The sequence below is a fragment of the Carcharhinus amblyrhynchos genome, chromosome 4 (assembly GCF_965287045.1).
Source record: "Carcharhinus amblyrhynchos chromosome 4, sCarAmb.v2.hapA, whole genome shotgun sequence".
NCBI lineage: Eukaryota > Metazoa > Chordata > Chondrichthyes > Carcharhiniformes > Carcharhinidae > Carcharhinus > Carcharhinus amblyrhynchos.
Genome location: NC_137327.1, coordinates 74,398,473 through 74,423,291, shown reverse-complemented (window position 1 = coordinate 74,423,291; position 24,819 = coordinate 74,398,473). Strand labels below are relative to the sequence as shown.

At 42.1% G+C, this 24,819-nt stretch overlaps 1 protein-coding gene across 1 annotated transcript in view; it reads right to left on the bottom strand.

Annotated features, from left to right (window-relative positions):
* Positions 1 to 3,797: 3,797 nt before the first annotated feature.
* Positions 3,798 to 24,819, bottom strand: part of LOC145342120 (sodium- and chloride-dependent neutral and basic amino acid transporter B(0+)-like) — a 66,154-nt gene continuing 45,132 nt past the window's right edge. The window contains exons 11-14 of the mRNA XM_080187358.1: positions 21,808 to 21,907; positions 20,104 to 20,213; positions 19,840 to 20,010; positions 3,798 to 6,395 (exon numbers count right to left, since the gene is read on the bottom strand). Coding sequence (XP_080043484.1) covers positions 6,276 to 6,395; positions 19,840 to 20,010; positions 20,104 to 20,213; positions 21,808 to 21,907 — 501 coding nt within the window. The 3' untranslated portion in view covers positions 3,798 to 6,275. The remainder of the gene's footprint in view (positions 6,396 to 19,839; positions 20,011 to 20,103; positions 20,214 to 21,807; positions 21,908 to 24,819) is intronic.

The following is a 24,819-nucleotide window of genomic DNA, read 5'->3' as shown; positions in this document are numbered from 1 at the left end:
CCGACAGAAACAGAAAGGGGTTCCACTCCCTAAACATACAGCTGGTGTGCGACCACCGGCTGAATATCATGCACATTATGTACATGTTATCCTGAGCATGTGCACGACGTCTACGTCCTGGCAAGCTCAGAGGTAACCAACATCTTTGAAGAAAACCCCCAGCAAAGGGGTTGGCTAGTGGAGGACAAGGGTTATCCACTGAGGTCGTGGCTAATGACACCTGTGTGGAGGCCACAGACTTAGGTGGAAGACTGTTACAATGAGGCCCACTCTGCCACCATGAATATTATTGAGCAGTGTGTATGCCTTCTAAAGGTATGGTTCAGATGCCAGGACCAGCCTGGCAGGGCTCTGCATTATAGCCCAAAGATGCATAGATTGTGGTTGTTGGCACAGCAGCAGGTGACGTGGTGGAGAAAGAGGATGAATGGGCAGCTCCTGAGGGTGAGATGGAAGTCATGATGTGGAGATGCCGGCGTTGGACGGGGGTAAACACAGTAAGAAGTCTCACAACACCAGGTTAAAGTCCAACAGATTTATTTGGTAGCAAAAGCCACTAGATTTTGGAGCACTGCCCCTTCATCGGGTGAGTGGGAGTTCTATTCAACAACAGTTCTATGAATAGAACTCCCACTTACTTGACGAAGGGGCAGTGCTCCGAAAGCTAGTGGCTTTTGCTACCAAATAAACCTGTTGGACTTTAACCTGGTGCTGTGAGACTTCTTACGGTGAGATGGAAGACCAGGAATATACTGGACAGGCGACGGCCAGCGTGTTACAGGGCAGCAGGACCATTCTTCCAGATTTGCCACCTGAAGATAGCCATGTCCAGCAGCTCAATTCCCACCACCCGCGTATCATCAGACCTGTCACAGATTTTACACTCGCAACATCCACCCTTCCCCTTCCTCTGGAATACCCACCATGCCACCCCCACTTCCTGACTTCCACTCTTTTCCCTCCCCGTTGCCTTCTGCGCTTTCCCACCCCACCCCTTGCCCTCTACTTTTGCCAAGTCCACCTTTTGACTTCCAAACATTTGGCATCACCCCCCCCTTCAAAGGTCAAGTAACATTACAGAAGCTTGGCCCTGGTTGGTAGTGTCAGCAGGTCTGACTGCAGGTCAGTAGGGTGATGACTCACTGAGGAAAGCTGTAGTGCTCCTCTTAATGACAAGAAATCTGATCCTAATTTACCTCGAGATGTTCCACTGAATTCCCTTTTCATTCCTGAATGTGTAATGGGCCCAATTCTTTCTGGCTCACAGTTAGTCTGCTGGGGACTGGGGGCCAAAGGGCCAGTGGGGTAGGGTCGTGGGAGTGGGGGTTACTGGGTGAGTTTGGCTGAGAGGTTCCTGCAGAGAGAGTGGCAGAGTTGTGAACTGGCGTGTCTTATTCTGGCTCACATGGACTTCTGGAGGATAAATCTGCAGGACCCAAGAGTGCTATGCTGGAAACAGAATAAGTGTCCACCCCATCCCACAGCCTGCTGCATGCCATGCTCTGTAGCCAGTGCCCTTGGCAGGCAGGCTATGGAGGGCCTGGATCTCAAGGAGCCTGGCTGACATCCACTTGTCAATTGTGATGCTGCATCATTGTGTTCTTGCCGAATCCCAGTAGATGCACTGGTGTCAGCAAGGTGAGATTCAGAAGGAAATAGAGACTGCCAGGAGCTCCCTGATGGAAAGCCCCAGTCTGTGATCCAGTGCTTTCTCTTCCTCCAGATGCCTGATGGTCCCAGGTCACTATGGGGCAGATTGGCAGCTGGTGAGATTCAGCTGCATCATGTCGTCTGGCGATGCTAGTCCTGGAGACCCTCCATAGTCTGAGCAGTGTGAGGCGATACCCTCAACCATGGGTCTGGTGTGAATGGACTAAACTCTGGAGCGCCACTGCAGTATTCATCTGCGCCTTTGACATGACCATAAGAATGTTGGAAATGCTGTCTTGATCCTCAACAGTGGACAGCAGAGACTGAGCCAAGCCTTGGACATTACTCAGACCTCTTGTCCCAGGCTCTGCACTGCGGCCGCAACCCTTGCAGTGTTGATTTGGGTTTCACACATTGTCAACAGCATCTCCTATGACAAAAGCCAGATGGACTCCTCCAGATGACCTTGTAGTTGCAGGAAGGTTCTAGACATATCCTCCTGATAAGCAAGGCTTTGCTTCTGCATCTCTAACAGTGCTGGAATGAGCTTTCCCAAAGGACTGACACTTGCCCTCAGGGCAGTTGGCTCCTGGGAGCCAGCATTCCCCTGTCAGCTCACCTGGAAGTTCCTACCTGTACCCAATGCATAGCAGCAGCTGTGTGGTGCTCGAAAGTGCCCAGAAGTCTGACTGCTAATATGACTGAGGTGGAAACTTCTGTGCTGGTGGATGGTGCAGGTAACAGCAGTGCTGAGGATTCAGCGTTACCCTTGGAATCATGGCCTGGGGTGCTCTGAAGGGTTGAAGAAGGAGGTGCAATTTCAGGTGATCCAGCTTCATCGGATGTGATCCTGGAAAAAGAGGATGTGGGTTAGTTTTTGGGATCCTCGATGGTGTGGAGAACATTGAACTCATTTGAAGTCTGGATGAATGTGCTTTGGGTTCATTTGTTCGGGCCATCTCGTCCTTGCAGTTGCCTACTGTTTGCTGTCCTCTGTAATTTCCAGGACCTTTTCCTTGAAGGGAGTATGGACCCTTCCTGCATTGAGTGAGTGGCTCTTCTCTGTGTCAAACTGTTGCTGCTAACAGCCTTGGCCACCGCCTGTAGGTTTCTGCCACTACTATTAAGACCCGGATCAAAGACTCAAGTGTTTTGTGAAGTTAGCCTACACCCTAAGTTTTACAAACAGATGGTCTAGTCCCAGAACCTCAGGGAATTTCACTTAGTCTCTGATAATAAGCTTTAATATGCATCAATCCTGCCCCCCAGAAAATGGCCTAGAGCTAGATTGTACTGGCAAACCAGTGCTAATCTCCATATTGTAAATCTTACCCTTTAATGCATAGGGAAAAAGACACTAAAAAGCCGACTTGAAGTTATTTATTTTTTAAATTTGCATGAAATACAATGCAAGAACAGGCCGTTAAGGCCACCAGGTCTATGCCAGTGTTTGTGCTTGAGCTTCATTCTAGTAATGTGTATCTTGGAAATGAACAATGTTACCAACTGTCTCATCCATTGAAGTTTATGGCACTGTTGGAGGCCATGTGGCCCATCTTGTCAGTACTGGTTCTATGCTAAAGAAATCTAAGCTAATTTCATTTCAACTTTGAGTAATTCCTGACTTCATTCTTTGCATTATTTTCTCAGTTGAATTGTCACTGTGGTTTTGATATATTGCCACACAGCAAGCACCATTGCATTGTTTTACACTGACTGAAGAAATCAAATTGCGTTTTGATTATGAAGGATTTCTTGCTGCATTAGGATGGCATTCCACCACTCTTTCCTCTGCAAGGAATTCTTGTATATTTCCTGGTCCTAGGAATTATTTGATGCCGTCCATTTATATTTAGGCCAACTGCTTTAAAGTGACTGGAAAAAAAAGTTGAATTTTCTCCTCATTACATGAAAATTATTTCAAATTATTTTTGGGGTGCTCCACTCCTGTTTAATTTTAATATTCAAAAATTGAGAACCAGTTGCCTTTGACATTTACCAGCTATTAATGAATAATTCTATCCAGAAATGTGAGATGAGTTACATTGCTAAATATACAAATTGCACTATTTGGAGTTCAAAAAGACATAAAATAACTGCTTTCTACCAGGATCCTGTCTTGGAAGAAGCAGAGGGAACACTATGTGTAAACATAAATAAAATTTACTTCATTTAGATACAAACAATAAATCTTTTGTTCCATATGGAAATACACTTAACCTAACCTGCCTGACAGAATGCCAACTGAACCGAATCAGTTGGAAAATGGAAGGCACCAGGCTGTGAAACATGTAGTCCATCTAAATGTGTTTGCTGTAAAGTGAAGTAGGTTAAGATGACCCAAATAATCGTGGTGATATGATGTACATTTATCAGTCCATTGATTGAATAGTTTCAAGCTGCACTGCTGTCTATATATCTATAGTATCAGTCCATTGACAGACCTGTCCAAAACTGCACTTTGTAACTCCCACATTTGCTGCCACATCATTTAACACACTGTCTAGAACTTTGGGAATTATCTTGGAAAGAAGTAATATTGGGGCTGCAAGGAGCCTTTGTGTAATTTAGCACAAAAAGAAATATTGTGGGAACAAGTGGACAAGCAAACTAGTTGTAAGGGTGAGGCCTCAACTGAGCATGCTCCCCACTGGGGTTTGACAAATCACAAAAAAAATCAAAATGAGACTCACGGGTCAATATTTTTCATACTGAGAATCAGTGATCATTTGAAAATGCAACCTCATTATACAATATTAGGCTTGGATTTAACAACGCAGTCAATTTGTAGAAGAAGGAGGAAAAACATGTCAGTTGTTTTTAGTCCTTTCTCACATTCTGAACTTGCTTGCATAAACAGCATTTGTACATTGGCATGTAGGCATCTGTCACTCCAAGACTGGAAGGATTTAGTTCCATCCCTAATTTACTGTATCTCTGCAGGATTGGGACATTATTTCCCTCATTGAGTCACTGCTACCCCCAGAACTAGGAGGATACACGTAACTTATTGAAATTATTGCATCCCTAATGAGTTGGAGAGTGGATTGTAATACTGGAACAATATCTTTACTAGTGTCCCGGGATGTGTAAGTTAGAAGTATTAATGGGGTAAACATGTGGGGTAACAGGGATAGGACCTGGGTGGGATTGTTGTCGATGCAGACTCGATGGGCCGAATGGCCTCCTTCTGCATTGTACAATTTCTATGATAAAATTGCAAGCAAAATCAGGGAAATTATTGTGCTGCCAAATGGTCAGTCTGTTAGCAGCTCCATAAACAAAATGGATCTAAGCAGTTTAAATGAATTAAGTTAATTGCATGAATTTTTTAGGTTATGTATAAGTTTTGTGCTTTCACCTCCAAGAATTATCAATGCATTAAGTAAGAGCTTTTGAGAGATATCTGTAGCTTAAAATGTGTTTCTGAGACAAACAAATCTGTAACTCTTAAATAATGAAATTAAAAGGAATGATTTTAGCCCCTCAAAGTGGGTGTGTTTGGTTTAGCAGATTTAGTTAAAATCTGAAATAGAAACTGAACTAATTTTGAGCTCATTCATTTCTAGTTTTTAAGGGACGGAAAAGGGAGCTGGTGACCAATGTAGTCCACAGATGATGACTACTTAAATATTTTAATGAGGCCACATGCCTTAATTTCAACAATGATTCAATTTTTAACCACAGTTTGGATAGAGTACCCTGGACTCAATAATCACATTTACAGTACTGTTTGTGCACCATGAGGAATCGATGCATTCCTCAGGGTTAACAAGCCTACTAGAAAATCACCCTGTGATCTCTCTGACCTTTCCTTCCTCCACCATAATTAGACCTGCCACCATTAGTTGGAACCCACTCCCTCCCTGGACAACCTGCTCCATGATCAATCCTAATGCCCATACTAATTCTACTGATTCTTGGCATGTTGCCATCTTGTGCTGCAGGCTTTCCCATCTGACAGGCAGTCAGCTGGTCACCCAAGCTATGCATGCACAGAAAAGTATTTAAAGATATCTTGCAGTTAAGAATGTATTGGGGAAATCCATGCCTGAGGGCTTTTTGTTCCTAAATTGGCCCCATCGCTACCTCCTGTGCCACTCCTCCCAAGCCTTTAAGTACCTTCTGTAAGGTAATATCAGGACCACAGTCTTTCAATTTCCCCTTAAGTTCTATACAGACAAAAATATTTTTAAAAGTAAAACTTAAAATTGATATTTTTTATGAATGTGTGCTCCCTGCATAGAGCCTTGCTGATTGGAAGCGCACAATGGGAATTCAGCCAAGTTGCTCCACATGACTGCCAATGGAATACATTCCTCAATTCCTGATAAATGATCCATACTGGCAAAGCAGAGCAATTATGCAATTTTAAATTCAACCTGTTTTTTGAAAGATATGCTCAAACATTTCCATTTATTTTAAAACAACACATCGGGTGGAATTTTTCCATTCCATGGGAATCGTAGCGGGTGAGGGCAGACCATGCAAAGGTCCGTTGACTTTGGGTGGGAATCTTTGGCAATTCGGGGATGAGCGCGGCCAGAAAATCTCATCCATTATTTCAATATTCTTTGGTTATGAAGTTGATGTTGATGTTGATAAATTGAACTGAAAAACGTCCCCTAAAGTTTTGCCATTTCGGGGATACCAGCTTGTGCAGAATTGGTGTTGTATCTTTCTCCTCTGTGTTGTTTCAGGTATGGGCCCCAGTCTGGAGTTGGCTTGGAGGCTGCAACAATTTTCTGTGAAAAGAAAATTTACATTAACAATTTCTGGTTTATTTCTAGCCATCACTAATTCTGATCTAGGAAAAACAACCTTGATCCAAATCAGACTGATAATAGATCTGTAGTAAATGCAATCATTGGTGACCACTAGTTAGCTAACAAACAACAGGGTTTATTATTATTTACAACTACATACAGAGTGCTACAATCAATGTGGTCATACTCTGCTATAGGATCAAAATGGCTGCAAAAGCCTATGCTCTGCCCTGAGATCCCTGTGCTCCCTCCCAATGTGACAATTGGGTCAAATGAGCCTACCGATGCATGCCTCTTAAAGGGGTTAGCTGCTATATCCCTCCCCCTTCAAGTCCTTTATTACACAGTACATCAATAACTTACACAGTTTTCAAATCGTTATCAAAAGGAACATTTTTAAGATAGTTTATCAGAAACTCAGTCTCTCGTTTGCTTTCTGTGGGAGTGACATTGCTCAAAGGGTTGAAGTTCAACTGTAGAGATACTCTCTGTTGGACTTGCTTCATTAACACTCTCTTAGTACCAACATATCACTTTCCATTATTTCCTCGGTTTCACTGGGAGCAGCACTTTCGCCTGCTACTGGCTGACCAGACACTTCACTCCTTGGACATATAATCACATTACATGGTGGCACAATTGGGTCAGGCAATAACTCTGTCTCTTGGGTTGGCTCCGATCTCCACAAACGATCGGTGTTTTTTCTAAAACTTATCCTACACTTTCAATTCGTAGGATAATTGTCTATCTGAAATGCTGTTTCCACTTTTGACGAATTGTGGTTCTTTTTCTGGCAAGTCTGCCTTGTCTCCACCCTCCCCACCAAATTTGGAGTACCTGGTTCTCAGGCATTGATCCATCAGCAGATGGAGCAATTAAGTAGTGGTATGCAGGGTGGCCCTATTCACTACCAGGATATTCACTACCAGGAACCCTGCTACCTTGGTTTCTAGTTTCGTAGGTGATTGTTTCCTCATACCAGCCCTGGAAGTCTGAACTGCATGTTCAGTCAGTCCATTGGATGAAGAGTGATATGGTACAGTTTGAATATGCTTTATTTCATTAAATGTCATGAACTTCTGGAATTCAGCACTTGTGAACTCCATTCCATTGTACGAGGCAAGTGGTTTTGATATGAGTGGCAAAACTTTGGAACAGTTTCTTAACAGTGCCACTTGAAGTCATGGATTTCATTTCAAACATCTCCTCCATTTCAAATGGGCGTTCACTAGCAAAATGAAAATCATGCCCATAAATGGGCCAGTATAATCCACGTAAAGTCTCACACGTAGCCAACCTGGCCATTCCCAAGGATGCAAAGGGGCTTTGGTGGGTAACTTCTGTTTAATTGGCACAACTAACGTAGCTCTTTCTATATCAGCCACCAAACATAGATTCTTGCTGGTATTTTCATTTTCAACATGCCCGGATGGGCATTATGAAATTCTTCAAGCAATAGCTCTCGTCTCTTTGGGGACAGCCACTCTCGTTTCCCAAAGGATGACACCATCCTCACAAAGTTCATCTTTCCTGAGCAAATAAGGCTTCATTTCCCCTGAAGCTTATGTTGCCATCCATACAGCATTATATATTTCATCTTCGATAACAGTGGATCTCTATTAGTCCAGTACTTAATTTGTTGTGCTGTCACAGGTAAAGAGTCTAGAAAGTTTAAGGTCATTACAATCTCTTGCAGTACTAGTGGGATGGTATGCTTTCTGGTCACAAAAGGCAACTTGAATAATCTTCTTTGGTTATGTGATTCCCTGGCCGATGTTCGAAAGTATATTCATAGGTCGACTAAAACAGTGCTCATTGTTGTATTCTAGCAGAAGCAATTGGCAGAATCACTGTGTTCCTTGGAAAGCTCAAAGTGGTTTGCAGCCCATGATAGTGAAATGTCTCCCATTTATGTATTGATGAAACTTCTTCATGCTGCAGATAACATCTAGGCCTTCCTTTTCTATCTGGGAGTATCCTCTTTCTGTGCCTGATACAGTTCTTGAAATACTCAATGGGGGTCTTGGAACATAAGAACTAGGAGCCATTTGGCCCCTTGAGCTCTGCCAAACAGTAAGATCATGGCTGATCTTTTCGTGGACTCAACTCCAGTTACCTGCCCAATCCATAGCCCTTAATTCCTTTACTGTTCAAAAATCTATCTTTGTCTTCAGCACATTCAATGAATAGCCTCAACTGCTTCACTGGACAGGGAATTCCACAGATTCACAACCCTTTGGGTGAAGTTCCTCATCAACTCAGTCCTTAATCTGCTCCCCCTTATTTTGAGGCCACACCCCATAGTTCTGGTTTCACCTGCAAGTGGAAACACGTCCCTGCTTCTATTTTATCTATCCCCTTCATAATTTTACATGTTTCTATAAGGTTTCCCCTCATTCTTCAAAATTCCAATGAGTATAGTCCTCGTCTACTCAGTCTCTCCTCATGAGCCAATCCCCTCAACTCTGGTAAGTGAATCTCCTCTACACCCCCTTGAGTGCCAGTATATCTTTCCTCAAGTGAGGAGACCTAAACTATACACAGTACTCCAGGTGTGGCTTCACCAGCACCTTTAAACAGCTGCAACATAACCTTGCTGTTTTTAAACTTCATTCCTTTAGAAATGAAGGACAAAATTCCATTTGCCGCCTTAAATTACCTGCTTTTTGTGATTCATGCACAAGGACATCCAGGTCCATCTGCATAGCAGCACACTGCAATTTTTTACCATTTAAATAATAATCCATTTTGCTGTTACTCCTACCAAAATGGGTGACCTCACATTTACCAACAGTGTACTCCATCTACCAGACCCTTGCCCAAAGTATTTATATCCCTTTTCAGACATTCAGCATTCTCTGCACACTGTGCTCTACCACTCATCTTAGTGTCATCTTCATACTTTGACACAATACGCTTGGTCCCCAACTCCAAATCATCTATGTAAATTGCAAACAATTGCGGTCCCAACACTGATCCCTGTGGCACACCACTAGTCACTGATCGGCAACCAGAAAAACACTCATTTATCCCTGTTCTTTGCTTTCTGTTAGTTAACCAATCCTTTATCCACGCTAATACATTACCCATAATGCTGTGCACCTTCATCTCATGCAGCAGCCTTTTGTGTGGCACCTTGTTGAATGTCGTCTGGAAATGCAGATATACTACCTCCACCGGTTCCTGGTTGTCCAGCATGTTCGTAATGTCCTCCATTACGAAAGAATTCCAGTAAATTAGTTAAACATGACCTGCCTTTCAGGAACCTATGCTGTGTCTTCCCAATGGGACAATTTCTATCCAGATGTATTGCTATTTCTCCCTTAATAAATTCAAACATTTTCCCCACTGCAGAAGTTAAGTTAGCCAGCCAATAATTACCTGCCTTTTGTCTACATCTTTTTTGTTAAGTGGCGTCACATTTGCTGGTTTCTAATCTACTGGAACCGCCCAGAGACCAGTGAAATTTGGTAAATTAGCACGAGTACATTTGCTATTTCCCCTGCCATCTCTTTTAGTACCCTGGGATGCATTCCATCAGGGCCAGGAGACTTGTCTACCTTTAGCCCCATTATCTTACGTAGCACTGCTTCTTTAGTGATAATGATTACTAAACCATCATTCATTGTGTGGGTAACACAGTGCAACCCCATATGTTGACGCATTGTGTGTGAATACTATCTTTTTAGATGTGTTGAAATGCACAAATAAACATGTTGACTGAAGTGCCTGCTGAACTTAGTTGAGCGTTTCTTTTTGTGGTGTTCTTTAGCACATACAACAGTGTAATAATGCTGACAGACTTGGGAGGAATTGCTTGTAACAGTTGATCATACCAATGAAGGGTCTGAGTTCTGAGGTATTCTCGAAGGCCAATGCCTTCTTAATTGTGCTCATTTTGTCCTCCATTGGATACAACCCTTGAGCATCCACCTAATAACCAAGATAAACTAACTCATCTGCTTGAGAGGTGCCTTTTTCTCTTTTTACGTACAGTCCTATCTCCTGAAATCCTTTCAAAACTTAATCCAAATTGGCTGAACATTCTTCTTCGGTAGCTCCTGTTAAAACATCATCCAAATACATGACAACTCTAGACAAACCCTGCAAACTCCCCACACCTTGTTGACAACCTCAAATGTTATATTAATATTACCCCTTTTGAGTATTTATGATGACATTGTCTCCTGATGCATCAGCCAGTTGTGAGGGAGAAAATTTACCAAAAAAATTCCAAGTCCCAAACGAGCCTGAAAACTGGAAACATTCGCACCATTTTCTGAGAGACTTAAAAATTGAATCTCACCTGACTTTGTCAAAAAGCTTTGCTTGACTTGGAATCCGCCAGCAGGGAAAGTAGGCAGGGCCTGAGTCGCCTGAAAGCCGGCTGATAGCAGCAGAGGGTCCAAATGTGCATGAGCAGATTTCTATGTTCTGAGCACAAATCAGTAAATCTCTGCCTCCCAGCCACAGCCAGACTTCTGGCAAATCACCACCCCTCTCCCACTACTGTAGGGCCCTGCTGCCAATCATAACCTCCCCCACCTAGATTGATCATCAAACACCTCTGTTGCCCACACCAATTGCCACTGCCCCCTCCCCAGACGGATCGCAGCTGATTCCACTCCTCCACCCCATTGACCATTGTTGCAGAGTGCACAATGGTCAACGCCCCCCCCACCCCCCCTCACCCATACTGATTGCTGTTGTAGAGTGCATGGTGGTGCCTCCCCCAATTGCTGTTGCAAAAAAAGTGCAGTGGTCACCCCGGAATGGCCCGCCCCAGTCTGGCCTCGCCCCTCAGGCATCGCTTCCTCCGTCTCCACATCATTGATACTGCTCAGTGCCCAGTGAGCATTTCCAAGGGGTATCACCCTCTTTCCTAATCTCCTGGAGGGGCCTCAATGATCTCTGGTCCTACTGTGAGGACATCACATCTGGTCCCCATTGACAGGACCATTAGTGATCCTTGCTGGAGAGAGCTTTCCCTGGCAAGACAACAGAAGCAAGTGAGCACGGACAATTCCATTCCAGGCTCAGTAGTAATATTTAGATCCACGTTTTAATGTATTTAAATATTATGATCAGCTGATCTTGCTGGATACCTGCTGCTGGTAAGAGAGCGAAAGGTGAGAAATCAGACGCAAAACTGACTTCTCGGTGCTCTCGCAATCTTGTCAACTTGCCCCGCCCAACAGCCTGCAGGGCAAGGAGGTAAGATCACCCCTAACTGTTAAGTTGCTTCATGTCTAATTTGGCATATTTCAGATGCCTAGCCAACTTTGCATACAGATCAGCAATTTTGGGGATGCGGTGTCTATCCACCTCAGCCTAGTTTACTGTCAGCTTGTAGATCCTGCAGGTATGGATGGGCTTGTCTGGTTTAATTATTGTTACAATGATTGCTGCCCACTTTGCAAATTGTGCAGGCCTGATAATGCTCATACCATCCTGTCATTTTAACTTTGTCCCTCCCTCCTCTGCTAATATAGAGGGCACAGAGCTTGTCCTAAAACATCTCAGAGTGGTTTCCAAATCTATATGGATTTTTACTTGTAATCTTTTGATCTTTTTGGGTTCCTCCTGGAACACACCCTGGTATTTTCTGACAATTTTGTGGAGATCCCCCTCGTTTACTTTAGAAGTTCCCAGCCAGTTCAACAAGATCTCTTGGAGACAATCATGCCCCATTAAGCTCTGTTCTTGGCCCAACATCACTATTAATGGCAGCTGTGCAGACTACCCTCTAACTCACTCGAGTCATGGCATCTGTTGTATGAACCAGTCTAGTTGCAGCACTCTTCAACCTCAGGGGTTGAGCCACTTCTTAGAGATACCGGTAAATCTGCTTGCTCATGACAGTAGCCGATGCCCCCATATCTACTTCCATTTTTGGTGACTGGCCATTCACTAACAACACCACTATGATGAAGGCAGTTTTGCCTGCTTTAGCGACAAAATGTTCCATTCATCTGCTGGGCAATTCTCCATACTATGCACTAGGGCTGGATTATTGACCCTATTTGTACTGGTCATGTCCTTTTTGTTTTTACACAAATGTCCTTTTCTTCCACACATGAAGCACTCTAAATTTACACATTGCTGGGGAGTGACTCCCCTTACACAGATAACAATCTGCATTATTCCTAGGCGGTTGTTCAAATTTTCTATATTTTGTGACTCTTCCAGCTTCTGCATTTATCTATCTAAAACAGCGTCTTCACTCCTGGCACTGCTGCTGTTTGCAGCTCCTCAACCTAACTGATGGACCATGTCATTTTGTGCACTTTGTAGCTTCTTGACACCCCTCTTTGTGCTCTCCATGGCTGATTTCCATTTCCAGCATCTTTTTAAATGTTAACTCTGATTCAGCTAACTATTTTCTCTCTTTGGATGTATTGTTTACAGCACACATCAGTTGGTTGCTTAGCATGTTGTTCAACGCTAATCCAGAACCTCAATGCTCCACAACTTGTCTTAACATTGCTACAAAGGCTGCAATGGTCTCCTGAGGCTTTCCTCATGGAGTTAAGTTTGTATCTTTGTAATATTACTGAGGGCATAATGTGGGAATGCCCCTTTGCTAGCTTATTGAGTTCTGCAAATATTTTTATGATGGGAGTATCTGGGGACATTAAACTTCGAATTAAGTTATACATCTGGATCTCACATTCAGTCAGCAACATAGCTTTCTTGTTATCTTCCCTTCTATTCCATTAGCAAGGAAAATGTATTCCTGTAGATGCATCAGAAACTTCCAATTTTCTGAAGAGAGGCATATCTACATTTACCTAATTTGAAGGTTGTATTTGGCTTGATTTGTTCTGATACTCTTGCAAATCAAAATACTTTCAAAATTTTCATTGTAACCTGAGTTATCAATGTAGCAAATGCAATAATTGGCGATCACCAGTTTGCTAATAAACAAGATCGGGTTTATTTCTACTTACAGCTATGTATAGAATGCTCGACTCAACTCAAGGATCAATCTGGCTGCAAAAGCCCATGCTCTATCCCAAGATCCCTATGCTCATTCCCCATTGGGTGATCAGGTGCCATGACTGTTTTGATGCATACCCCTTAAAGCTAGCCTTAAAAGGGCTAACTACTCTTAGAGGTTACATAAATTGGGCTTGCATTCTCCTCAACTGAAGAGGTAATCTAATTGATGTGCTTGAGATGACTAAAGATTAGGATATGGTAGACAGAGAACAACTACTTCTTCTGGTAAGGAAGTCCAAACTTAGAGCTAAACCATTCATGGGTGATATCAAGGAGTAGTTTTTCCACACTAAAGATAGTTGAATTCTGTACTTGCTCAAAAATCTGTTCAGGCTGTGTCAGTTGAAAATTTCAAAATTTCAAGATTATCAATAATTGTTAGGGTGTTGAGGTATATGGAAACAAGGTGGTAAATGGAGTTGAAATACAGAGCAGCCATGGTTTATTTGAATTGTGGAACAAGGTTGATAGGCTAAATGGTCTATGCCTGTTTCTTATGTTGCAGTATTGCTAGAAAGACTCCAATTTATTCCAGTGCATTAAAACAAGGTCTGTTGCTTTTCTTTGGACAGTCCATCTCCCTTGCCCATTTATCACACCAACTTCCATTTATATTGTAGCTTTGATGTTGAGAAAAGGTTTCAAAACATTCCGTAGAAGATATGTGCTGGGCCAGGAATGGAGAAGATGTGAGGTTTATTGAAGGTGAGGTAGGGCTGATCAAAAGCTTGGCCTGCTAAAATATTTTTAAAAAGAGAGATATCTAGGGAGTAGATGCCATAGAGTAGTATCTAAGTGACTGAATGCTGTACTGACAAATGTGGGGCTAAACATTGAGAGAAATGCCCAGAGCAGAATCAGGAATGGAAAGATCAAAATTCATCTTGTTAGAGTCGTAGAGGTTTCAGCATGAAAATAGGCCCAGCTTGTCCACACTGCCCAGTTTTTACCACTAAGCTAGTCCCAATTGCCCACACTTGGCCCATATTCCTCAATACCTATCTTATCCATGTAACTGTCATGCTTTTTGAAAGATAAAATTGTACCTGCTTCTACTACTGCCTCTGGCAGCTCATTCTAGATACTCACCATCCTCTGTTTGCCTTCAAGGGCAGAGCCAGCTGATGTTATAGAAGTGGAAAGAGGTAGTCTTAGTGAAAGCGCAGATATGTGATAGTAAACCCATCTCAGAGCCAAATGTAACACCAAGTGTGTATATGCTGGTTAGCCTCAGACAGTTGCAAGTAATTTTCTGGTTGTGATTAGCCAGGTAAAGAGGGAACTAGGGAAGTGCAGTTCTATCTTGTTGGTACACAGATACTGGAGCAGAATTTCATGGTCAGCCATGTCCAAGTCTACGTACAGGTCGAGAAGGACTCTTTCTTTTGAAATATTGTGGACTGGCTCTGTAGTTTCTGTGGTGAAATTTATCACAACTGTTAAAATGTGAGCAGTTTAAGAGCAAGTTGTTGGATATGGATTAGCCTGAAGCCTCCTCAGTGAGATGGATTCTCTTATTAAAAATATTTATTTTTTCAGCTTTGTAGTTGCAGAACATCATGCAGACAGGGAAAAGCCTCAAAAGAAAAGCTGCATATTTATAATAATGTTAAAGTAACTCAATCTCGTACTGATGTGCGCTAGTGAACGCCCTCTTCACTCGTTTATCCATGTCAAATAGACTATAGATAAGAGTCATAGTCATAGAGCTTTACAGTATGGAAACAGGACCTTTGGCCCAACCCATCCATGCTGCCCTTATTCTTTTTTAAAACCTCTAAGCTAATCCCAATTGCCTGCATTTGGCCCATATCTCTCTATACCCATCGTACCCATGTAACTATCTAAATGCTTTTTAAAAGATAGAATTGTACTCGCCTCTACAACTGCCACTGGCAGCTTGTTCCAGACACTCACCACCATCTGTGTGAAAAAATTGCCCCTCTGGACACTTTTATCTCCCCTCTCTCACCGTAAACCTTTGCCCTGTAGTTTTAGACTCCACTACCTAACTAGGGTGCCGTTTGATTTTTCTAAGAGTGTAAATATAAATATTGAACTGTAATCACCATGTGAAATTAAATTCATTAAATTAAACACATGACTTTGAAACAGAGACTGAACCATATTTGATGGCTGTGGTTTAATTAGTCCCTGGCCTCTAACATTTTATCATCTGAAGGCAGCTCTTGATTTTGATTCCCAGTTGCATCACTTAAGAGGAGATCAACTAATACTTTTAAATGCTTTCAGAATTTACTGATTATGAGCAATGTTTAATGGGCTGAAAGATTTGGTAGCAACATCTTGGAGCCTGAGACAGAAGTTCAAGCGTCAGTATACACCTAGTTTGCATTTCAGTGCAATACTAAAGGCTTATGGCATTGTTAAAACTGCTATGTTTTTGATTGTGCACCAGATTTAGTGCCTATGTCTTCTTGCACATGGATGTAAAAGATCTCACTGAACTATTTGATGTGTTCAAACCAATGTCACTAAAAAAAATGATCATTGCTGTTCATGGGACCTTGTGTGTAAACTTGCTGCTAGATTTCTGTACATTACAGCAGTGACTTCATTACCTATAGGACATGCTTTGGAACATGATGTTCTGGGAAGCACTATAAAAATGAAAGAGTGGCCCAGTCAGTTTGCACACTGTTTGGAATTGATGGGATGCAACAATGTTATTTTTGCTGAAAGCACTAGTTTTCCATAACCAAAGATCATTTATTATGTAGCATAAAGAAAGGCCGCATCCACAGCTTACAGCTAGCCAGTCAATACCTCAGGACTGACGATGCTAGTTCGGTTGAGAGTTAGGGTTTATAAGTCACCGCTGTTTGCTTCTCGACTGATGAGCTTCTATTCACTGAATAAGGAATCTCATATTCCATGAAGTCCATTGAGATCTATAGTTTGCCCCCTCTGTCCTTCACGACCACCATAACATTCCTCTCTGTTTAGGTCCTTTTCTCACCCAGCACCCCCTGGGTGAGAAAGTCCTTTTTGCCACTTAGTGGTTGGTTTGAGGTCCGTTGAAAGTGGGATAGGCTCAGGTGGCCTAAACCCAACTGGCGATCTTTGGTTTGGATGGAATGTCGCAGGTTACCGATGCATGTTCTTCCTTGGGTTCTGTTTCAGTCCAGAGTTTTGCTTCTTCAGCCTCCATCTGAGTCTATACTGTTACTATCCAGAGGGGCTAACGCAGAGTCAGTTTAGAACTGAGGGCTGACACAGGAAGTGGCCACCTTCATGGTTGGTAGTGATGCTGGCTCGGGCATGAATTCTCTAGTTCCAAGATGTTCCAAGTTTTTTTTTTCAGGATTTTACTCTAGATTTGACCTTGTGAGATACTGGCCCTGTTTTCTTCATAACAATCCCAGGGATCCAGCTGGGGCCATCTCCAAGGTTTCTTACAACCAGACAACCTGTTGTGAAAGTTCTTTCTGTACTTGCAGAATCATAACTTCTTTTCTGGTTTTCTTGTTGGGACTCCATTTTCCCCGCCAAGTTTGAGAATAGTAGGCTCCATCTGGGATAAAGCAGCTGTCCTATTAACAGCTGTGCTGGAGCAACACCTGTTGTTGTGTGCTGTGTGGTCCTATAATCAAATATAAATCATGCCAATTTGGTCTTCATGGTTGCTGCTGATTATTTCTTCATGCCATTTTTGAAGGTGTGAACCACCCGTTCTGCCAATCCATTTGATGACAGGTGATAAAGTGCTGTTTGGATATGTCTATTAGAGAGCACAAAGTTCTTGAAATCACCACTAGTGAAGACCACTGTTATTGGAAAAAGGACACCTGGTATTTCATGTGCGCTGATGCTTTGCTGTCATTTCTTGATTGTAGCCTGAGCAGCCAAGGAACCCATTTGGTGTACCACCAAGCATTTGGAGTGAGCATCTATCATGATTAAAAATATGGAATCCTTAAAGGTCCCTGCAAAGCCCACATATCCATGGTCTGTCACCTACACGGATACAGGGAGGCTGAGAGAGGGAATTCTTGATTTTCTTTGGCACAGGTCACATAGCTTCACCAAATCTGTGACATTAGAGTCAAGACTGAGTCACCAAATATAACTCTAGTCAGTATTTTCATTCCTGATACTCCAGGGTGGCCATTATGTACTTCCATTAATTTGAGGGTTGGGAAGGATTTCAACACCTTAGTGTTCCTTGGGTTTTGTGCCTCCTTACCCTCTGCTAAATGTAACCCCTTGCCACTTATTCGGTTGCCTAAATAGATTACTTTAGCCACTTGAAAGAAGTACTTCTCCCTGTTCAAGCGAACTCCTGCTCTGGAAAATCTCTGCATGATTTCTTCTAAGTTGACCAAGTGTTTCTGTTCTGAAGCCCCAGTGACCAAAATGTCACCTAAGCATACTGCTACTTTGCGGAGCTCTTGAAGGATGTTCTCCATAACTTGTTGGAAAATGGCACACACTGATGAGACCCCAAAGGGCAAGCGAGTATACTCTTAGGGCAGGATTTTCTGGTTGCACTCGTCCCATTGAGCTCAACAGACCATTGCACTGTCCATTCCATCCCCCCTCCCCCACCCGCTACAATTCCTGTGGTGGGCAAGATGGGAGAATTCTCCACATAAGGGATTCTATGTATGTTAGTCATCACATCTCTGGGAGGATTCATCCAATTCAAGCTGAAGACAGGTGTATTCATGTCCAACTTGGAGAATGTCTTGCCCCCTGTTAACTTGGCCTACAAATCTTTGATTTGAGGCATGGAGTAACTAGCGAGTTTGGAGACCTGATTGACCGTTAGTTTATCGTCCCCGCAAAGTTGAACTGGCTTGTTGGGCTTGAGAACAGGAACTGTGTCCACAGTCAATTCTGCAAATTGCAGGGGTCTTATTATATCTAAACTTTCAAGGCGTCCTAGTTCAGATTCCACCTTCTCCAGCATGGAGAATGGGACTTGCTCTGAAATATTTAGGTTAGCATCGAAGTCAATGTAGCTCTTGGCCTTGGCTCCCTTTATTTTGGGAAAACTCTAGGGTACTTACTAATAACTTCATACAGTTCCCCCACACCTAGGCTGAAGATTTCCAACCAGTTCAGTTGGATCTGCTGGAGCCAATTTCTCTGCATAAGTCCTTGCCCACATAAAACAAACAATGAGTGGGAGACATAATTGCTGCCTATAAGTTATTGGGACCATTCTGGTGCCTTTAATTACTAAAGGCTCCTGATGCAGGTAGCTAGTCTGGCCTTCATGTCTTCCAAGCTTAGGAGTTGGATGCCAGATTGGAGATGCTTATACATCTGTTCTCTGATAAAAACTGCAGCTCCTATATCCACCTCCATCTTCAAGGAATAGCCATTCATCAGTAATGTTACCATTATTAAGGCAACTTTTGTTGTGCTGAAATGATTCAGTTATAATGTCCCTGTCTCTGGAAGAGGGGTTATGTTCTGCCAATTTCTGCAAAGAACTCATTGACAGATCACCCCAGGATCTCTCCCAGCCATGTTAAAGTGATATATCTGGAGTATAACAGAGGGCTTCTGGTTGTAGTGGTTTTCACGAGGTCTACCAGTTCATTAAAAGTTTTTGAGTTGGAGCATCTGGATAGGTCAGACTTTTTATCATGCTGAAAGTCAGGGCTCCACATACCATCATTATTTTTTGTTTTTTGTCTACTTCAATGTTGTTAGCATGGAAAAAGTAACATCTACACTCTGTCTATGAGCCCAGTCTTCCCCACTGATATCATGTGATTAAAATTTCCCAAAGAGGGGCAAAAATGACGTTTTCTTACCGGAAAAGATTCTTGATTTAATGAAGGTTGTCCGGATAGTGAGAAAAAGTTCCCTTTGTTGCCAATATAGTAATTCAGCCAAATGCCAGTTTCCCGTCATCAAAGACCCTTTGTCGTGCACCAGGAAGAAATGCTGCACTACGGTTCACAGCTGTCCAGTCTACACCTTGGGACCTACTATGCTGGTCCACACTGAGCAGCAGGTTTATATGCCCTCCCCCTGTCTGCTTCGCAATGGGCATGCTTCTGCTTTGCTTAATAAGGAAACACATATATTCCACAAAGCCCATGGGCAGATCTATTGATCATCCCCGTGTCCTTTTTGGCCATCATAACAGTTACAGAGATAAAATGGGATAGATTTTCAATTCAGTAACTATTGATTATGGGCCTATATTTGGAAAATAACATTTTCCAAAATTGTTGCTAAACTTTAAATTCCATTAATCAAAAGCATGAGGATCATGTGGAGGAGGGAGGCAGCGGGGGTGTGGGGTGGCTTTAGTATGCATATGAGTTAGTAAGAGAATTTTAGAAGATGCTCTTCAGAAATTGTAACTAAGGCACAATTTTGTTCAGATTGATTTTCCACAATGCCACACTGACATCAGAACCTGAAAGTATTTTCTTACCTGCCACAAGTTGGAACTGTTAGCCTGGACAATTTTCACCACAGCTATAATGGGGATCCACATAATACAGAAGATTATCATACACCAGCCAAGCGCTATTGCCCAGCCAGGATATTCAATAGATCCATATTTTGGAGGATCGAATGTTACTAAGGACCAGATTAGGATTGCCTGAATGAAAAGAATGCATAAAATGAGATCAGAAACTGAATGAGAGACTATCTGCAGCTGTTTATTTTCACTAAAGAAATAATACCTCCTTACCAGCAGCAAAATTGGGGAGATAATAATCCAACACGCTCTCCACCATAGCCAGAAGAGCCAATTCTTTTTCCCAATCATCATCTCAATGTCCTTGATGAATCTGTTTACCCCTATGAACAAGAAAGCAGAGAGACCAATCATTTGACTTGTCCAGTCTTCAGGACAGCTTGTTTTCTGTAGAACATATGAGCATACAAATCATGAGCAGAAATAGACCATTCAGTTCCTTAAGTTTGCTCTGCTATTCTGCAAGATTATGTGACCTCAACTCCACATTCTTGCCTACCACCAATATCCTTTGACTTCCTTGTTAGTCAAGAATCTACCTACTACTGCCTTCAAAAATATTCAATTAATCAGCCACCATCACTCTCTGTGGGAGAAAACTCCAAAGACTAATGACCCACTGAGGGAAAAGAAATTCTTGTCATCCCAGTCTTGAGTGGCAGATCTCTTATTTTTAAATGGTGTCCTCTAGTTCTAATAGAAATTCACCTTTTCACTGGGCGTCACTAACGAACAGGTTACATCAGAGAAGGAATCATTCAGGATTTCAAACAGGTTGAGTAAATTCTCCATCACTGATCTGATTACTTGTGAAAGCAAATGATTTATACAAATCTTAAAAGAAGTCACTCTAGAAAAGGCTCATATTTCAGATCTGCGCTGAAATGGAATTGGTTCTCTGTTATTCGAGTGGGGCAGGATGTACAAAGTGAGTGTTCTATCCTGTGCTGAAGAATAGAAAATGGATTCCACAAACACTGGAGGGAGCAGATCTTCAGCTGCCATTCATCATGGATGTAAATAATAATGCTGGTGAAAAATCCCACAAAACTGCAGGAACAAGAATCTCTCCAACGAGATCTCATTCTTACATTTTCCCCACCTCTCTTGGGTGACATGACGAGGTTCCCACCCATGCTTTAAATACATTTAATAAATTTAAATGTATTTAAAGGGCTTCCTAGCCATGTGTTAGGGAGTTACCTCCTGGCTGTGCCTGGAGCCTCTTTGGAGAGGTGGGTGGAGGGGGTTTGAGGTTGCATCAAAGGAAGGGGGAGGAATTCCTTCTGGAGGAATGGGGGGAGGGGTGGTTGCCCAGATGTTTGTGGGGATGTTCCCCTGTGTCTGCATGGGAATTTCTTTCAGATTTTAATTGGGATGATCCCTGATCTCTTTGAAGCTGGTGTTGTCAGATCTATCAGGCCTTATCCCACCAGAGTGACAGCAGAGTGCTACATGCCAGGTTTTTGCTGAAACTGATACTTTTGACAACTTATGGAAAGGTTCTACCTCAGGATTGCTCTGAAGCAAACCGTTGTTTACTTATCTTGAAGGTTGGGAGAAATTGGTAACTGACCATGTCAAAGAGTAAACAGTTATACAATTCAGATGAAAATATTTGAACAACATCCCAACCAGCAATTAGCTGGAAAACAGCTGCAGCAAATTTTACCCCAACAACAATCCACACTGCCAACAAGTGAAGGGGAACTTTTTGGCTGAAGACACATCCTACCTTATGGATCTCAATAGGGAAGGATTTAGCTGCGAATGGCAGAATTTTAATTTTCAGTCATTGAAGATGAAATCTATATCATTGCACCCTACTGATTTGTCCTGTGTCATTTGAAAACACAAGGACCAGATACATTGTTTAACTATTTTGTTTTATTTCAGTGCTTTTCCTACTGCACTTACCGTATATCCAACTTAGACCAATGAGTTCGATGATAGCAGCTATAAGAATTCCCCATCCAGCAGTGAAGTGGTCAATTAAATTGATCCAGTAAATCCCAGCCTGAGAAGAAGTGAAATATTAGAAATAACCTGTAAGAGAAAACTGTAAAACTCTTCAAAATAAGATTTCTCTGGACAAGAAAAAGCAACACTTTTCTCAACCCATAACTAGCCAGCCCAAAATTATACAGCTTTAGAGACATTGGATAAAATTTTTATTTGCATGAGGGGGAAGGTTAGGAAGCAGCCAGAGTTGTCATTTCCTGCTATTGGCTGGTGTGTTAGGCTTGGGCCATTTTCATTCAGGCAGAATTGGTATGTGGTGATAGCTAACTGTCTGCAAGCAAAGAGTAATCTACTAGACCAATTAAAAGGGCCTAACAAGGCAAATCTGCAGAACTTTATAGTTGTCATGTAGGCCACCCATTGAGGATGAAACATGACCAGGAAATGGAGGCAGCCTCCTGGCAGCAGAATGCTGTGAGTATGCAGCACTACATTCTGCTGGAAAACGCCACCATTCACTCAACAATATCATTACTTCTGACCCTCAGCTGCTGGCTGTCCAAGTGCAGCGATGCTTCTCCACAGCCATCCTAAATTGGACGATGAGCACACACTCTGACTACTAATTGGTCTGCTCATTTACTTTTCAGCCTTTCGGCTAAGATCAAGCATGGGATCAAGCCCCAGATCAGGTGCAGTGCTTGTTCTTGTCAGCTTGGATCTTGAATGTCTCTCTTATGGAGACCATAATTTGGATTCAATTTGAATTGATGTTTGGAGCAAGCTAGTAGATTGATTAAGGGCTTGCCCTGCCCACTCTGCACATGAGAAAGGAATAAAATTTTTTTTAAAAATTCAACTGATTTTGTCAGATCTGGGTGGCACAGTGGTTAGCACTGGGGTTGAAGTTGACTCTAGCCTTGGGTGACTGTGTGGTGTTTGCATGTTCTCTTTGTGTCAATGAGGGGTTCCTCTGGGTATTCTGGTTTCCTCCCACAATCCAAAGATGTACAGGTTAGATGGATTGGCTATGCTAGATTGCCCCTTAATGTCGAAACTAAGATGTTCGAAGCAGACTCAGGCTGATTAGCTTCCTTCTGCACTGTAGAGATTATATGATCCAGTACTGTCCATGTTTCTTACGATTTCGAACAAATTTTATATTGACTATCTTTCAGATATACAAAATAACCTTTAGATTTGTCTGCTTTAATTATTTACATCCATATTCATTGCCAAGTGAGATTAGTTGCATCAGGCTTCATTTACATCAGACCAAGTCCTTCATGCCACTAGGACAAAAGTTGGTAAACAAAACTGCAGAAATTATCCAAATTGCCAGTTATTGTTTGTGAAAGTAATGGCTCTGATCCATCTCACCAAGTTTATCCAGCGTTTTGAAATTGAACACTAATAATTTACTTTGTGATGTTATCGTGTTTAAGAGAAAAAATCTAGCAAGATTTTCAAGGCAGCAAAATTCCACATTCAACAATAAAATGAATGTTTAATATTGGTGTTGCAAGAAAATTCACTAAGGACTTTCAAGGAATTTTCAACTTTCATTCAAACAGATGGACAGGGCCTTGGTTTACTATTTCCCGCAAATGAGAGCATCCATGACAATGCAACAGTCCTCAGCTACTGTGCTAAGTATTAAACAATGTGCTCTCAGTTTCAGTTTGAACACCTTCTGATTTAATACTGACTGTTTCTAAATTAGAGAACTGAAAACTTAAGAGACAAACTTATCAAGGTGGGCAACACTAAATAGAAAATGAGGAGGTGGCCAGGTGTTGATGTGGGCTTAATGGTTGACCTAGCTTTGTGCTCTGGCACTTATTTGAAGTTAAAAGTGTTTAAAACAAAGAACATCCTTCACCCTATTTCATACACACTCCATTCCCTCATCCATTTCAAACCATATCACCTCATGCTCCACCACCACCCTCGTGTCACTTATACATACTATGCCAACCTAAGCCCCTAAACATCATCCCCAAAGGCCTCTAATACTCTCTAAACCAACCAATGCCCTTCATCCCACCCTCATTGCACCCCCCCCATATCCCCATCCTCTCACATCCCTAGACCATTGTAGCCCCATGCAAACTTAGTGTCCACTCATGCCAAATATCTATCACATTTTGGCCTACCCCTTCCATGCCAGATCACCTGTTATTTACCACAGGTAAGCCTCAGGAGCCAATAAAATTATGTTGGTGATAGCACATTAAAAAAAGCTCTAATTGACTTAAAGGAATTTCAATGCGATTGATTTTTTAAAAATCTCTTTTGAAAACAAACTACTCTTTAGCCATTCTGAGATGTCAATCACACTGCTCACTTAAGTGGCACCCCATGATGATAATGTTAGGTGGTAAAATAAGTCATGCAGCAAATACTATAATAATAATGCTCAAACAAAATGAAATATCAAACACTGATTATTTTTTCGGCCAACCTTTTTCTTTCTGTTAATTTAAAACCCAGTAGTATTAAATCCATTTACAACTTTGACACTTTCAATGAGTTTTGACAGTTCTTTAAGAGCTTTGATGGTTCTTTTAAAGCTTGACAGTTCTTTGACAGCTCCAATGAATTTATGCACAATCCTATTTACTGTTTACAATCTTAAGAGGTACCCTGGTTATCCAAATGAATCCATCAAGTTCAGACCAGCTCTTACCTGGTCTAATCTGCACACATTGGGTTTCATACTCCTGGCTGACCAAAATTTCACTTCCGAATGTAATTTAAGTTTGTTTCCTTGGTTCGACCCGAAAGAATGACCAAACTTTCACTTTAGTGAAGGCAGCTGATGGTTTAATCAGCCAGCTGCCTCCCTAAATTGAAATCCAGCCATACAAAGATAGGAAGTGACTTGATCAGGGACAGGAGTTCCAGCTGTTTCATTTCCATTTTTGCCATGACAAGGCAAATGCCATGATCATGAAAATTTGGGCC